Source organism: Cavia porcellus, unplaced genomic scaffold (assembly GCF_034190915.1).
Source record: "Cavia porcellus strain 051 isolate PalLab524CR breed Dunkin Hartley unplaced genomic scaffold, mCavPor4.1 scaffold_2, whole genome shotgun sequence".
Classification (NCBI taxonomy): domain Eukaryota; kingdom Metazoa; phylum Chordata; class Mammalia; order Rodentia; family Caviidae; genus Cavia; species Cavia porcellus.
In genome coordinates, this window is record NW_026947485.1 from 76,623,466 (window position 1) to 76,640,488 (window position 17,023).

A 17,023-nucleotide genomic window follows, 5' to 3' on the forward strand; every position below is an offset into this window, starting at 1 on the left:
AGTGGAAGAGCCCTTCTTCCACACCTGCCTGCCCAAATGGGGAGAGGAAATGGACAAGCCACTCCCTTCCCTCCATGCTCCCTAAGGGAGATGCCTCCCCTCCCCCCACCCAAGACAGCTGCTCTAGTGTAGGGCTCAGAATATACACACCATGGGGGGGGGACACAGAGGGAGTCACAAGCGCTCAGAGGGCAGGCCAGGGTCCTGGAGGGTGGGGCTGCAGGGGAGGCAGAGACAACAGCAGGGGGTGTCACAAGGACACGAGACCCTTCCCAACCCACCCCATGGTAAGCCTTCCCCAATCCCAGAGGAAAAGGGGAGATGGCAAAGTATCTCCTGGTCTAACACTCTCAAACTATAAAATAGTATGCACACACTCCACTCATTCTCACCCCCATCTGGCCCTAGGTCCTCCATCTGCCAAGAGGGAGGTAGCTGGACTTCACAGGGGCAATAGGGGAGCCATGAGTGATTTTTTTTTAAACTTACGTTTTTAATAATATTATTTTTTTAAAAACTTGGAGCTGGGACAAGAGGCAGAGGGGAGGAAGAGCCCAGAACTTTGCCCCTCTCTCTCCGGCTGTCCAGGAGGAGGTGCATTCAATCCAGCCCCGTAACTTTAAGACCCTAAGGGCTGTGGGTACAGACAACCTCAGGCTCTAAGGGTAAGTCAAGAGGATGGGACCCAGAACCTGGGAGGAGGATGGAAGCAATGCCCTGGGGTGGGGGTGGTCAGGACATCTCAGAGGTCCAGGGTCCACACAGGCATCCGCGTGAGTACCACCCTCCTCCCCCCAACAAAAAGGCTCCACAGGGGCCAGGCCCAGTCCGGGGCCACTGGGGGGCAAATCTTGGCACCTGCCCCAGCGAGTCCAGTTCCTCCCTGAAGTGGATGGATAGAGGCTGCCCACTTTAGATGCTCAGTCTCTCCAGCTGTCTTCTGCTCCCAAGGGCTGTAAGGGGTGGGGCAGGCAGGCAGAGCACAACGTGGCCAGGAACAGGCCTTTACTGGGAGGCCTGTGATGTGGGGTTCTCCGATTTGCTTTCTTGGCTGGACGGGGGCTTGCTGTTCCAGGGGCTGTTGGCGCCCAGTGCAGGGGAGTTGTTAAAGCTGTCCTCGTCGTCAATGCCGTTGGCTGCGTCAAACTGCGTGTTCTCCAGCCGGGTGATGAGCCTCTCGTCCTCGTCCCCGAACTCCCCGCCCATCAGGGTGGGCTCCCCCACCACCATCACATCCTGAGAGTGGTGGAGGTCCCCAAACATAATCGGGGCAGGGGCTCGCCCAGCCCAGGGCAGCAGATAATCCCAAAGCCCCTGTGCCCGCCCTGGAAACTCAACACTGTCCACCCCTCCTCACTGTTCATGTTGGACCCAGCACTCCGACACCCGCTCCCCCAGTCCTTCTCACTGAAGCCTACAGCCCACACTGCCAAACTGTGGGGAGAAACTCCAACCCACTTCCCTAGCTCTCCAGTCCACCTTTCCCAAGCTTTGGGGGTCTCCTAGCCTTCTGTCCATGTAAAAAAAAAAAGGGAGCAAGGGCTGGGGATTCAGTTCACTGGCACAAGCGCCTGCCTAGCAAGCTCGAGGTCATGAGTTCGATCTCCGGTACAAAACAAAACAAAACAAAACACAGGGAGCAGTTGCAAAACATGAGGGGGCCAGGGACACAGCTCAGCAGCACAGTGCCTGCCTGGCAAGGCTGAGGTAACAAGTTCAATATCCAGCACCAAAAACCCCAACAACAGCAAGAAAACACAAGGAAGGGAAACATGTGTGCATGTGTGTGCCTGGACCTGTTACCAGTCTTCGAGTCCTCTAGCAGTGTGAGGGTATGCATCTTTGATGGAGTGCACCCTGAGCTGTCAGGCCTGAACGTCCGTCTGTTGGGGTGGCTGTCTGTCCTTGAATGCTGTGTGTGCCTACGGCCGAGCGGTGTGCCTGCCTGAGATCGTGTCAGCCTGACAGACAATGTTCATGCATGCAGAGTACTCAGGGCAAACTGTCCTGTTTCTCTCTATGCCTACTAATGACCAGGGCCAGACCAGGGTCAGGGATGTGTGGTGGGGCAGCCCCGAAGAGAGAAGAAAGCCGAGATGCTTACAGGTACCTGGCTGGAGAGGGCGAATGTGCTGGCTGGGCTCTTCTTCTTGCTGTTGCTGTTGTTGGTGTTTCCGCCCCCAGAGCTCATGGTGCTGCCCCCTGACATCTTCCGTTTCCGCCGTTTGCTGGGCTGCTGCCGTGTGGGTTCCGCTGTGCAGGCAGAGAAGACTCAGGTGGGAAGAGTGTCCAGGGGCCCCATTTCCCATGCTAGCCACTCAGGGGACCAAACCTACTCTGCCCTGTCGCAGCCCCAGGAGCAGGAAGGAGTGGAGAGACCTTCATAGACACCCAGCCCCAGCCCTGGGAGTCTCACTTACCGGGGGGTGCCACCATGCGCTGCCACTTCTGGAAAAGACAGGTCTTGAGGCAGTCACGGGGGCTGAGGCTGTAGGTCTTATGGCGGGACATGAGCTCCTGCATGGGCTCGAGTATCACACACAGCTGGGGGCAGACCAGGAGGTGACTGTCACGGAGACATAGCATAAGACCAAAGGGGACAGGGCCAAAATGGGGGCCCAGAGACTCACTCGGAGGTAGTTAAGAGTAGAATTGGACAGCCCACAGCGAGTGATATTTTTGGAAAGCTGATCCAACATCTGGGGGTCCTGGGCCTGCAGGGGAAGAAGACAACACTGGCACCTGGGTTGCATGTGCTTAGTGGCCCTGTCATCTGAGCACTGTGACACCCCTGAGGCAAGAGGGGTGACAGGAAGACAACTTCATCCGTCACACCCTTCTCCTTGCCCACCTCTCCCTACACCCCAAGTCTGCCCACAGCTCACATGCATGGCGAGGATGCTCCGGGGGATGAGCTCTCGGTGTTGTCGGATGCTGAAGTGCCACGTCTTTATCCGCATCATGTCGTCGAACATGAACTCCAGGTACAACCGGCCCTCCACACACACCTGGGGACAGGCTTGTCACCATCCTGCCCTCTCCCCACATACCTAAAAGTGTGCCTGCTGCCTACGTAGTTCTCCAGTTTGCTCACAACCCTCCCAGCTGCATATACTTCTGCTACCTGCACATAAAGTCAGGTATCTAATGGATGGAGCACCCCACCCCACATATTTGCCATTCCCGGCCTTTATATACATGCAGACACACAGTGCAAAAAAGTTTTACAGGTCTGTGTGTTTTCCCTATGGAGACAGTGATACCACCTGCTATGAGCTCTATGAGGCAGGTTCACTGTACAACTTAGGACAATGAAAACTATATGCTGAACCATGTCTGCCTTCTTTGTTAGTGCTGCCATTTCCTGCTATGGGCTCCTGGGTTGGGCTACGAGTACACAGCGGGAGAGGAAAATCAAGCCCAGGTAACCTGTGTTCCACATCTGCTGGGTAGCTGACCTGGGTGAACATGGGTTTTCCGTGCTGGGTCACCATGCTGCCCTGGTCACAGTCAAGGGACACAAAGTTGCTGTGGAATGCCTCCTTGGGGTGCTTAAGTACGTAATATAGCTCTGTAGCACCCCCCTCAAAAATGCTGCGGAAGTAGCGTGGAATCAGGGTCCGGCCGATGGCTGCAAAGACAAGATAAACTCTTTAGGACCAAAAAACCAGAAAGAGTCCGATGAATTGGTAGGTTGGTACTTCCAGTCATGTCCAGACCCCAGGGCATCACCAGTGCAAATACTCTGGCTTTCCAAAGGCAGGACCCTACTCACTGTATCTCTTTGGTCCATCCTCCAGGCAGAAAGTGATGGTCAACATGGCATCATCCTCAAAAAACTCTGTGGTGAAAGCATCCCACCAGAGATTGTCACACTCCTAGGGAGACAGAGACAGGTGAATATGTGTCCCAGGACATCCCATTTGCTGCCCAGATGGGCCTCCCCTTCCCAGCTTCTTTTCCCTTAGCCATACCTCTGTCCAATTCTGAAGCCGTTTGTTCAGCTCAAATATTCGATAGTCAGTTTGGTTGCCATAAGGTGTGTGTCTCCTGGGGAAGAGGAGCAGAATGGACAGTAGGGTTGGGGCCAAACCCCAACCACACCTTCGGCTTTCACAGACACAGAGCGTTCCCTTCCATGTGGACTCCACTACAGCGTTCCCTTCCACCTGGACTCCACTTACCCAATCCCAGGCTCCAGGTAGGTAGGTGGGTACATGGGAGTTGGGCTGTGTAAGGGAAGAGGCTATGAGAATGGGGGCAGGAGACAGGAATTAAGAGAGGGTCATTCCCTCCCCTTTCCAGGCAGGCCCCCATCTGAAGGGTTAGGAAATAGGTGAGGACTCACCCCACATCCCGATCCAGCATGGTGCCGGGATGAAATGGGGGAAAGGCGTTGCCGTTCGGGGGCTCCTTCGGTGAGTACAGCTTGAATGACTTTGAGGAACAACCTAAGAAAGAGAAAGAGAGAGCCCCTGAGCCCCTCTCAGGATCTCCTGCTGGATGACATGGACAGGGACTCATTTCTAGCAGTGCTGAGCCCTAAGTAATAGAAAAGAATCTAAAGAGCAGTATCACAGAATAAATGTCTAAACAATGAAGTTTTTATAAACTTTTTAACTATAGCTCTCTTCAATCATCACAACCACTTTGTCAGGTGCAGGGTAAACGACAACACTCCCATGTTACAGACACTGTCATGCAGGGCTGAAAGGGGACTCACCGAGATCACAGTAACTGGCAGAGATAGGACATATGCGCAGACATCCTAACTCCCATATCCTGTACTATTTCTATCTGACTGCTTTACTGCCTGGTAGACACCAGGGTGGGAGAGGAAAACGGGGCCTTTTGGGAACTCTTCCCCTCCTCCATCTCCAGGGTCTCCGAAGGGCAGGGGATAGGGGCTGGGGATTTAGCTCAGCGACATAAGCACCTGCCTTGCAAGCAGGCGGTTGTGAGTTCGATCCCCGGAACCGATAAAAAAGAATAAAAATAAAAATAAAAAAAGAAGGGCAGGGGATAGAACGATAAGAGGGGGGGTGTCTGTTGGGTGCCGCCCACCAGATAACCACTTGGACCTTCTGCCTCCTCCACCAACGGCCACTGCCTTATCAGCCCAACCCCCACACCCACACCCATCATGGGGACAGCATTGTCTCCAAACCAGAAAGGAGACAGAGGAGCCTGCACTGCATCCTTCTGCTTACACATGGAGCCCAGGAGGCCAGACAGGAGCTAGAGGCCAGGGACCTTAGCCCAAGAGACAACTGCGACCATACAGAGGTGTCCACTACACTTGTGAGCACATGCATGAGTAGCCCCTCTTCCACCTCCTCTAGTGCACACAAGTTCCCAGTTTACTGTCTGTTACCTGGCAGAGCTCAGTGCACAGCTAGACTGGAACTAGGTACCCTCCCCTCCCCACTAGAAAGGAGGGGAACTGAGGCACAGCCCCTAAGGCTCTAGCCTCAGTTACTCCCTTTCTCAGGTCTCTAAAACTTGATTGCAAAGGTAGCAGTGCTGACTAAATCTGAGGTGTCTTCCATATAAATAAAAAACAAAACTCTATTTTTTCTTAGGAGGAATAAGACAAAGGAAGACCTGGGCCAACATGTGTCATTTAATTCTCTCCCCGAGGGTCCCTTCTCACAATGTGGGCAAAAGAAGGTCCCACAGGAGCCCAGACTTCTGAGTCCCAGAAGGTGTCAAGAGTGAAAGCTTGTGTCTGCCTGCACACGCGTGTACCTTGCCCTGCCTAGCAGGCTTCACCCTCCACTCGCCCCAACATGCCTGCCAACTGCTGGAGCCCTGCAGGCCCAAGGTGCCTGTGTGCTGGCAGCTGCCTGTGCACCGCATCATAGCACCGGCCGTCTTGCTATGCCAGGCTTGAGCTGGACCTGTGTCTCAGAGCAGAGACTGCCCCCAGCCAGCCAAGACTCCAAGGCCATATAGCCAGGCCAAGTTCACACTACCCAGGAAAGGCCAGGTCTGGACAGCAGATGGGGGGGTCTGGACTCGCAGGACTGACCTGCCTCCCCCACCCAGGCCGTCACTTCCACCAATAGTAGTGACGAGTCCTCTAAAAGAAACTCAAGAACCTGAAGACAAAGGACACAGGACACCTATGTTCCTCACCAGTTCTATAAAAAAGTCTCAAAATCTGTTCCTCTAACTAGGGAAAGCAGAGGCATTGTTTGAGCCTGGCGGATAAGTCTGAGGACCTAAAGCCCACCACTCTGGGTCCTCTATTTACACGTCCAATGAATGGACGCGAATAAATTCAGCACTCTCCCCAGAGTCACAGCATCTCCCGGTAGCCCCAGAACAAGGGGCCAGGAGTGAGAAGAAAAGGGGAGGGACATCACCCAGACCATCTGTCCCAGCTGCTGCCTGTCCCCAGCATTACAGAGGGGGCAGGTGGGGGTGGGGGGTGAAAGGGTCATGTCATCAGTCCTGGAGTGGGACACCCGTCTCCCACCCACCTGCAAGTCCTCAGAACGTGGCTGCACAGAGGGTCCCTGGCCAGCAAAGTTTTCTCAGGGCGGAAGCTGCGTGCGAAGTACTGCAGGGCAGCAGGGCGGAGGGACGCAGCTCCAGCTGGGCATCCCCATGGTAACCACCCCCCGGCCAGGCCCATCCCCTTGGGAGCCGGTCACAGGTCAGCAGCCAGCAGCCCGACCTTGGGCGCTGGGGCACCTCTCCCGGCCCACGGGGCGCAGGCTCAGTCCGTGCAGGCCCTTCCGCCGCCCCCGCCAGCCTGCCGGACGCCGCACTTACCTGGGAGAACTGAAGAGCCGGGGGAGGCGCGAGAGCGCCCCGAGGGGCCCTGGCAGGGGCAGGAGGCGAGGCGGGCCAACTTCGGCGGGCCCTGTCCCGAGCGGGGCAGCCGCCCGCACAAAGCCTGCGCCGCTCAGCCTCGGCCGGCCCCGCGGCGGCCGCAGCCCCGGGGGAAAGTTGCCGGGCAGCGGGCCGCGCGCCGCGGCCGGGGCGCCGCGCTGGGGGGCGGGGGCCGGCGGGGCGCCCGGAGCCTTCTTTGTTCGCACGGTTTCCCTCAACAATGGCTGCTCCGCGCCGCCGCGCCCGACTCTGCCCGCCGCCGCCCGCGGCTCCACCGCCGCGCAGCCGTCCGCGCTCCCCGGGCCCCGGCCCCTGTGCCGGGCGCGGGCCGGGCGGGCCGGGCTCACATTCACGCGCGCTCGCACACGCAGACACGCGCGGCGCCGCCGGCCGCTTCCTTTCTCCCTTTCTCTCCCTCCCGGCCTCCCGCCCCGCCCCGCCTGCCCGCCCGCCCCCTCCCGGCCCCTTCCCCCTCCCCCGCCCGCCCGCGACCGCGGCCCGGGGCGGGCGGGGGAGGAGCCGCCCGGCCCCGCCCCGCGAGCCGGCGGGAGGGCGGGAGCAGGGAGGAGGGCCACCGAGAAAAACAAAAGAGGGACGCAGGCGGGCCGGGCCGACTAGGCGGCCCAGGAGTGACCTGGACGGGGAGGAGGTCGGGGGCAGCCTAGGAACGCACCCCAGCTCCGGGGCGGTGCTCAGGTCGAGAGGTAGGCCTGTGCCGGCCTCCGCTCGGACTCCCAGTCCCTTCCACCCGCCGGCCACACCTCCTCCCAATCACTCCCGTGCGCCGCGATTTCTCAGGTGGAAGCTAGCGGTGGCTGTCACCCCAGGCGCCCCTAGGGAAGTCCCAGAGCCGCTGGGGAGAGGCCTCAGCGGATTGTTTTTGACCCAGACACATGCTGACTTCAGCCTGCAACCGCTGCTTGTAGGGAGGGGACACTCCAGGGTTCCCTGCCCCCAACTCAGCTAAAGTCCAAGCTTGGCTTAGCTTGCCCTAACAGAAGGCCCTCATCCACACTGCCATCCCCGAAGCCACGTGGATGAAAGCATGTCGTCAGAGACAGGGAGCCGACTGCCCACACCCAGGTCTCCGGCAAGGGCGCAGGCGCTGAGTCCTCTCCACGCGGGCAGTGGAAAGGCGGTGGTGAGGTTTAGCGGGGCCTGTTCTCTAGTCTCCCTGGAGGGTGCCCAACAAGGAGAGGCTGCTGAAACCTGGGGATCAGTGCAGACCCTGTTACCTGATCACACCAGAAAAGGCAAACATGCACACGCACATACAGGGTGTCCTTTCATCCTTTACAATTTGAATATATTCTTTATTCCCCCATCTTCCCACAAACACACACACAAGCCCCAGGTCCACATCTGTTAAGGCATCCACAGTGGCTGGCTGTGTAGTCAGAGTGCACCTGGCTCTGATAACACCCTTCACAGATAGCTGACATCTCACCTTTTCACATAAACCAGTACCTGACGCACACCTTGACCTGTGATGCATTCCCAACACATCAAGTCCCAGATGCAAGCACGGAGACACACAGTGTCAGACCCCAACTTTCACATGCACTGTGACTTCTGACACACAGCATCCTATCACTGTGTTATAGCACGAAAGAACAAAGCATGCGTGTTATATAGGGACTTACCCAACAACCCACACTCCCTGAGACCCTCATACCATCCTCTACCACAGCCATGACCATCTGACACAATCATTTAAATCTAAGACATTTGGCCAGGCCTCCCCAATTATAAATCAGCATGAGGACTGAGGACATTCCTACTGACTCCCTAATATACATCCTAACTTGAGCATAGACACACACCTCCCCGTCATTTGTTTCCTGCCTTTAAACTTTCCAAAGAAGCCAGCACCTTATGTGGTCCACGCAGGGTTTACTCCCCACCCACCCCACCAGAACACACAAAATGTCTGTGTGTATGGGGGGGGGGGGGCTCTGGGCCTTGAACCCAGGATCTCACACATGCTAGTCAAGTGGCCACTCCTACACCACACGCCCAGCCCCACTTGAATATTTTATTTGAACAGATCAAAGTGAGACAGGCTAGCCTGAGGTTGGAACTCTGGGCTTCTGAGGCCACTAGAGGTAAACCCAGCCCTGGGACATTGCAACCATTCCGGCTTCCTTCCCCCTCCAGGCCACAGATGACCATCCACAACGCTGGAGGGGTACGTGCTCTGGTTTCTGTCCTCAGCTCAGAGCTCAAACTCTCACCCAGTCTGTCTCCACAGATGGGAGCCACAAAGCCATTCCTTTCTCACCATGAGGAAGGGCACCTAAGTGGCAAAATGCATCCAGACTTTGACATACCATTCTCCAGCAAGCTCTCTTAGCTCCCTTTCTCCAGCAAGAGGGCTCCTGTTCTCCCAGTCCTGCCCTCCTGACCCCCTCAGGGCAGAATAAGAGCTAAAGGAACAAATTGGAGAAGGCCCTTAAATGGGGGAGGGGGGCAACAAAGCATGACAAAGGTGGTGATGCCTAGGAGGGTTCCTCCTGGAGGTGGGGACTCAGGACAGCAGCTGGCTCCAGCACACAGAACAAGGTACCACCACTGCCCCCTGCCCGGGCCCCTGACCCAGGCCTTCAGTGTGCCTGCCCCCCTTCCTTTGTCTGTGCCCGGCTTCCCGTTGGCCTGGCGCTCTGCCATCCTCCTCTCCTGGCTCCCAGCCGCCACCACTGCTGCCTCCCCCCTCCCCCCTCCCAGCCTTAACCCTTCTGAGCCACATGCTGCCCCAACAGGCCCTAGCCCCCTCAGCATCCTGCCCAGGAAGGTGCCCCCACAGAGACCTTGTCCCTGCTTCTGCCCATCTCAACCTCAGATGCTGTTTCCCTCCCAGGAGCACTAAAGGAGCTGGAGAAGGGGTACATGTGTATTCTATGGTGTTTCTGTGTGTGCATGTGTGGTGTGTGGGTCTGCGTGTGCTCTGGCTTCCCTTAGTCACATGTGTGGGGCATGTGCTGTCTCTGCTGGGCTGGGGGAGGAGGAGGAGCCCGGAGACAGCAGAGCACAAAGGAGAGACTCAGACAGGCAGGCAGGCAGGCAGGCAGGCAGGCAGCAGGCGGCCTACCAGGGCGCCTGGGCCCTCACCCCAGGGCTGCTCAAGGTGGTGCTAGGTCCTGGAGTGCTACATGCTGCCATGATGCCCTTGTGTCTAAGTGTGCTTTCACCCACTCATGCAAATCTTGGTCCCTTCTCACTCCAATTCCCACCATTCCCACCTTGGTCACGCAAGCCCTCCCCATATGGTTCTCCTTGGAGTGTGACCTCCATCCATCATCTGTGGCATCAAGCCATAAGATTTCTTCACAACCAGGAGATTCCCTATTCCTAGCCATCATTTTGCTCCTCCTTCAGTCAGGCTGGCAGGCACACAAAAGGAACAGGCCTTGGACACTCATAGACGTTGTCCCCTCCACAAATACACCCTAGGCACGGGCTCCCTCAGAGAGAATGGAAGAAACTTCCTCCTCCCACAGAACTCAGGCACTCTGCCCAATTTTGGAGCCTTCCATCCATCTCTTTCCTGACAATGCCACTATCTACATCCTCTATCATTTGTAGGAACAGAGTGTCAAAATTTAAGACTAGGGGATGAGTGTGGTAGTACATGTCTGTAATCCCAGCTACTTAGGAGGCTGAGGCAGAAGGATCACAGTCTGAGAACAGCCTGTGAATTTACTGAGACCCTGTCTCAAAAGAGGGATGAATATGTAGCTAGCACTCAAGGGGCCCCGGGTTCAATATCCAAGACCAGGGGGAACAAAATTTAGACTCAGCCATAGAGCTGGTTCTGGTTTAGTTTTTGTTCTGCTCATGTGTAGTCATGGTGGGTAAGGATCCTGAGGTTGGCTCAGAGCATGGATGGATCTGAACCGGGGTAACCAATATGGGCTAATTATAAAGGAGAAAATACATGAACAGGGCATACCAAGCTGGTAGGTGAGGGATGATGGAACCAGGTAGGATTCCAGTTTGGCAAGCTTCTCCCTCACTGTCTCCCTTACCCTCTGCAGCAGGAGCCAGAGGTTCCCACACCCAAATATTCCAGGATTCTCAAGCTTTCCCAGTCCACCCTCTGGGCCCTATGTCCCTATGTTCCTTCAGTATCAGCCTCAGCAGGCACTTGAAATATATGCCCAGCCCAACCCAGCTTGGCCAGAGGTCACATGATTTTCAAGGAAGCTTCCACCCTGGCAGCTTTCCTCGGGGACTGTGTGTGTATTGAGGGGGGTCCAGTTGGCAAAGGATCCAAACCAGATAGATTCCTGGAGAAAGCTGACCCAGAACAAGAGAGCCACTTTGAGGACCCAACGTCCTGAGGAAAGGGTAGATAATATTCTGAGGCTCTCTGCAGACTGTCTCTCTAGTCACATGGTTTTTCCCTCTTCTTAGCAGCTGACCTACAGCCTACTCTCCAAGCCCAGAAAAAGAACTCAGACCCTGAAGAGCTGACATATGTTTTGGGGAGGCAGTGATCTGAGCCTGGGTCCTGTTATGTACTTTAGAGAGGTCAAGCATTGCTCCCCATAAGTCAACTGTGCAAGTCACCGATTTCCCTACCCTGCCTGGGCTGCCACCTTCTCCTTCCCAAGGCAGAGATGCCAGACCCATGGGCTCAATTATAGGGCACCCCTAAGGAGTGCCTCCTGTCCCTCTGGAGGGCCAACCTTCCCTGGCAACAGGCAGGAAAATGGGGAACAAAATGAGCCCCAATCAATCCCTCCAACAGGCAGGAAAAGGGGGAACAAAATGAGCCCCAATCAATCCCTCCCGTAATAGTGTCCTCAGGAACTGCTTGAGGTGGGGTGTCACAGGGTAAGTAAGAGGCAATAGGCAGCAGGAGGGGGGGGGGCAACGCAAAGCAGCCAATCACAACTCTATGATGACCCGAGGGGGGGGTCAAAAGTCCAGAGTCACTTCTGATTGGCTATCACCTTGGAATTCTGGGAATTTCGGCCCCCCACCCCTCTCCAATTAGTCCCCCCCCAGCTACCCCCAGTGCCCCCTCCCCGCACCTCTAGGTTGCTGCGCATTTACCCAGTAGAGCAGGCCTTCCCGAATCGCGGGCCCGCTGACCCCTCGCGGCTCGCGGTCCTCGGCCTCCCACGCCCCCGATGCCCCCATCCTGGGTGCAGGGTCCCCGGAGAGGGCCAGGCCCGCAGCCGCGCACCCCACTCACCGGGACAGGCACAGCCCACTGACATCTTCACATCGCCCGCCGCGGAGGGCCCAGCCGAGTCACGGAGCCCGCCCCTCGCGGGGACAGGCCGGGCATGAGCCGCCGCCGCCCGCGGCCCCCGCTGCCCTCGCCGCCGGCCCGCCCCGGCCCGGCCTCGGCCCGGTACGGGGGGCCCCCGGCTGCGGCGCGGGGCCCGGCAGGCGCGGAGCTGACGGGAAGGAAGCCAGGCAGGCTGGCGAGCTGCTGTGCGTGCGCGCGCGCCCGAGCGAGTCCGCGCGCCTGCGTGTGCGCGCCGCCCCCGCCCGCGCCCGCTCCCTCGCCCCGCGGGGCCGCCTGCCCCTGCCGCGCGGGCAGCAGATTAATAGGCTGGTATCCGCGGGTGGGAGGGGGCGGCCGTGTCAAAGTGACCCGCGAGCGGCGACGCGCCCGCGCCACGGACCGAGCGCACGGCGGCCGGCGAGCGCGTGACGCAGCTCTTTAAAGGGGAGGCCGTGGCAGGGACCCCGCGAAGGGAGGGCGAGGGGCGCGGCGGGGGCGACGTCGGTCCTCCGGGTGCCGCTGGGCGGGGGGCGAGCCGAGCTGGCGCGGGAGCCGCGCCTGGGGAGGCGGAGCCGGGCTGGGCAGTGGGGTGTAGCTCGCCTCCCTCCCACCCGCCGCGCCCTGGGAGAGAGCGGGGTTGCAGCCCGCTGGTGCTGCCTGCGGAGCCCCAGCGTCATCCTGGAGACCCCCTTATGCGCGCCCCTGTAGACTGGGTGGGAAAGAGAGGCTGGCTGTCGTGGCCACCTCTCTGCACGCTCTCCTAATTATCCGTTCTTCCCTTGCCTGCCAAACCAGTTCCTGTTAGGACTGGAGCTAAAGGGGTTAAGTGGGGTCCGCGACTTGCCCCACCCCGCCTAAGGGCCTGGGGTTTGCGTTTTGCGACGCGGTAGGGGCTGCGGAATGTTGACCAGGTCGGACTGGGGAGGGAGTACGCAGACCGTCGTCCCCCTGTTGGGGGTCTGACGCCAGTCAAGGCGTTGCCCTCCCCCTTTCTCCGCCCAGCCCGGCGCCGCCCCCTGCGCCCCAGTTTAGCTGCTCTCTTTGGGGGCTTGAGAGCCGGAGAATAGGAAGCGGACTCCGCCGGTGCCCCCTACCCATAGGGGCCGGTGCCACGGCCGGGGCGGGGAGGGTGTGTCGGATAGTCAAAGTTAGACACTCTCTTCCCCAGGGTGGAGCCTCCCAACCTTCAGGCTCGCCTCAAGGACTTCCCTGCAGAGCCCTATGAGAGGAGGGGCCCCATCTCCATCCCTTCCCAAAGCCCAGCCCTAGTTGCCTTATAAACAGGAAATACCTATTAGCAGGGAGGCGGGAGATTCTGGGGGTCCCCGGCAGCTAGCTTCGCTTTCTAAAGCCTCAGTGGGCTCCAAGGGTAGACGCGGGGCGGGGGGCACCTGGACTACTGTCCCTTCCCTAGGGCATCTGGCCAAGACTGAACAGGAGGTCTTCGTTTTTGTCACTTAGCAGAGTATTCAGTGGTTCTCTTAGCCTGACTTGATTGGCAGGGGTGGGGGAGTGGTATGGATGAAGAAGCTGGAGATCCCTTCCGTCTAGATTTTCCATGAGAAACCACAAAATGATGGAAGGATGCATGTCTGGGGATTTGAAAAACGACCGGCCAAGGAAGGGGGATTTCATGGATTACCCTACCTCCATTCTCCCCCTCCCCACCCCCACAGAGGGCACAGCGGGAGATGGTTGAAGCCATCCCCACTCACACAAGTATTTCCTTGGCAGCATCCCCTGCCTGAGTCCATCTCCTCCCCACATTCTCCAAGACACAGGTCAGCACTAGGAGTATCGGCAACCAAGAGCAGCAGAACCCTGGCCTGGAGTTAGGGACACTTGATTTTGAATCCCTGCTTTGCCCTTCACCACCCAAATGATCTGGAACAACCAGCTGCCCCACCCTGAGCTTAATGGGCCTGGAACCAGACAGTGTATAGCCAGGCATCTAGTCCGACGCTCCACATATAATCAGTACTATAAAGATTAGCACTTTCCTGCTTGTTTTGAGATTATGTATGATTCCACGGGTGTCAAGTGGGGCTGAGCTGGGTGCACCATAGTCCATGAGTTTGCCTTCTTCCAGTCCTGTGATCACTTACCCCTAAGGCCACTCATACCAAACAACTGGCTTGGCCAGATTCTGTAGTGGTCTCCGTCACCTGGGTGGACCTGGGAGAATTACATGCTCCCCCACATCTGAGACATTTTTAGATTTTACACATGGTAGATGGAAGACAGGATGAAAACAAAATCCTCTTGATCATGGAGTATATGCTAGGTACTGTTAGGCATTTCACATCTGTGGATTCATTTGAGGACCTGTGGAAGAAGGCGTTATTTACTACTGCCACTGAAAAAGCAAGAAAACTGAGGTTCAGGGCTGGAGAGTGTAGCTCAAGGATAGAGCACATATGTTATGTGCCTGCGACCCTGGCCTCAATCCCCAGCACCACAAAGACAAACCAAATGCAGGTGCCAGCTGGGTGTGGTGGCAAATGCCTGTAATCCCTGCATTAGGTAGGCTGCAACAGGAGGATTGTGAGTGTGAGGCTGGGGTAGTCTACATAACAGGTTCAAGATCAACCTGGGCTACCTGGAGACACTGTCAACAAACCAGACTCTAGGGTTGAGGATTTAGCTTAGTGGCATAAGTGCCTGCCTTGCAAGAGCATGGGATCCTGAGTTCAATCCCTGGTACCAAAACAAAACAAAACAGACTCCACTGAGTTTCAGAGAAGTTCATCAGGGAACTGTGGTGCTGGAGTAGAACCCAGGGCCTTGCCCATGCTAGGCAGTGCTCTATCCCTGAGCCACACCTCCCAGTCCAAGAGATGAATAAATTTGAACTTTCCAGCGAAACACTGTCTCAAAAAGACAAACAAAAAAAACTGTCTCTGAGGCTGTGAATTTAGCTCAGCAGCAAAGCACCTGTTTGGCAAGTGCAAGGTCCTGAGTTCAATTCCCAGTACAAAAAAAGAAAAAAGGGGCCAGAGATTTAGTTCAGTGGCCTAAGGACCTGCCTGGCAAGCGCTAGGTTATGAGTTCGATCCCTAGTACCAAAAAACAACAACAAAAAAAACAAAACGTTCTCTCTCTTCCTTACCTTCAAAGTTAGGTAAGGAAGGTTTTTCTTTCCCTTTGTGTGGCTGGAACTCAGGACCTCACACTTGCCAAACGCTTACTAACTAGTTAAGATTTTGACACCTCAAGGTCTAATTTCACCTCTGGGCAGATTACCCTTTCTTTTCTTTTTTTGTCTTTTTCTTTTTTATCAAACTCACAATTGCACACTTGCAAGGCAGGCGCTTATGCCGCTGAGTTAAATCCCCAGCCCCCAGATTACCCTTTCTATTTTACTCCCACCCTAGATGTGCTACTGGCCCAGTTTTTTCCCCTTTTCTCGGTCTCTTTGATTTTTTTTTTTTTTTTTTTTTTTTTTTTTTGGTACTGGGATTGAATTTATGACCTTGAACTTGCTAGACAGATGCTTATGCCACTGAGCTAAAACCCCCAGCTATTGTTTTTGAGACAGGATCTTGCAGTGCAGTTCAGTGTGGACTTGAAGATAGCCCAGGTTGCTTCAGCTTTGTGAGTGCTGAGATTTCAGGCCTGCATCACCATGCATGACTGGTCCAGTTTACTCTAAGGGAATACCAGTTGAATCTATGGCATGCATACCGTAGCCAGCACACAGAGACTTCTCTGTTGGCATGTGAGTTAAGTCACCCAGACCTTGCAAGTGGCTAACTGAAGTATTTTCCAAATCTAGAAACACATTAGATGCTAGGAGTGATGATGTACAACTGTAATCCTAGCATACTGGAGGCTGAGACAAGAGGACTGCTGTGAGTGCAAGGCCAGCTTGGGCTACACAGTGAATTCAGCCTAAACTGCAACACCCTGTCTCATAAAACCTAAGTAAAGGGCAAGGGATTTAGCTCAGTAGCTTAATCACCTGCTTGGCAAGTTCGAGGTTGAGTTTGATCTCCAGTACCAAAATATATAGATTTAGATGTAGATTATATATAGAGAGATATAAATATAAAAAATGAATTAAGAAATTCTGCAACATTTGCAGACAATCCTATAAGCTGTCAGGAAATATACAAGTAATTTTCTAGCACTGTAGCAGCTACAAAGAATTTTAGTAACATTTTTACAGTTCCATAAAATAGATACAACCCTGTGTTTTCTTCTCCAGATAAAACCAAGTTTGAAGAATTTGATCTTTCTTGTTTATATTGGTTATATTTTAGAAATCTAGAAATGGAGCTACTGGAATTTCAAGAAAGCACTATCTGGAAAAATAAATTCTGTGACCTGTGTGCAACACGTAGGATCAAGAAGACAGACTGTAAAGGAATGACAAAGCTCTGTATATAGTTCTGAAAGTGAAATCCCTAAGGTGTGAAATTCTTTGCCAAATAATTTTAGACAATTAACGTGCTTGGGATTGCTTTTCTTTCTTTCTTTTTTTTGTCCTCGGTACCAGGGGATTGAACTCACGAATGCGCACTTATGCTGCTGAGCTAAATCCCCAGCCCCTGGATTGCTTTTCTTACTTTGTTTGGATCATTTTATAATTGTGAGTAACTGTTTTCAGCTTTGAACTATAACAAATCTGATACAGGAAACAGACTAATAGATGACCTGAGAGCTACATGTGTTGCTGTTAAACAAAGTATGAACTAAGGTTTGACAAAGTATCAATATGCATACCACAGCAAAGATACTTTAACTGTGCAAAAACACAACAAATGCAAATTTTTATCTTTTAATAAAAAACCTGTTTATCATTGAAAGCTCTGTTATTTATCTTTTTAAGACAAAAGATATTAATGTATGGGTTGTTTTTCTAAATGAAAACCTCAGTATTCAGGTTTAATTGCAGTATTGGCACTTTGTTATAAATAAATAGGCTTATGGGACTGGGGATTT

At 55.0% G+C, this 17,023-nt stretch overlaps 1 protein-coding gene across 8 annotated transcripts; it reads right to left on the reverse strand.

The window, feature by feature from the left end:
• Positions 1-472: 472 nt before the first annotated feature.
• Ldb1 (LIM domain binding 1) lies at positions 473-12,271 on the reverse strand. Of its 8 annotated transcripts, none has more exons than XM_063244491.1 (11): positions 12,041-12,268; positions 4,349-4,451; positions 4,185-4,229; positions 3,975-4,050; positions 3,776-3,878; positions 3,459-3,631; positions 2,886-3,008; positions 2,631-2,714; positions 2,421-2,544; positions 2,111-2,253; positions 473-1,236 (listed from the first exon to the last, which is right to left on the reverse strand). In XM_063244491.1, exons 1-11 carry the CDS (start codon positions 12,063-12,065, stop codon positions 1,006-1,008), a joined length of 1,230 nt encoding a protein of 409 aa, XP_063100561.1. In that variant the 5' UTR covers positions 12,066-12,268; the 3' UTR covers positions 473-1,005. The 8 variants fall into 8 exon arrangements, 7 of the variants coding, with proteins under 7 accessions (XP_063100561.1, XP_063100551.1, XP_063100541.1 ...); XM_063244481.1 differs by having other exon boundaries at positions 2,105-2,253; positions 12,041-12,266; XM_063244471.1 differs by lacking the exon at positions 12,041-12,268 and adding an exon at positions 6,781-7,445 and having other exon boundaries at positions 2,105-2,253; positions 4,185-4,246.
• Between the last annotated feature and the right edge of the window lie 4,752 nt (positions 12,272-17,023).

Coding starts and splice junctions, on each gene's coding strand:
- Ldb1 (XM_063244460.1), bottom strand. CDS start 6,640: ATGGGCCTGGCCGGGGGGTGGTTACCATGGGGATGCCCAGCTGGAGCT. Junction 4,452..6,485: donor CACGTTCTGAGGACTTGCAG/GTGGGTGGGAGA, acceptor TCTCTTTCTTAG/GTTGTTCCTCAAAGTCATTC. Junction 2,715..2,885: donor GGAGCATCCTCGCCATGCAT/GTGAGCTGTGGG, acceptor CTTCCCCTGCAG/GCCCAGGACCCCCAGATGTT.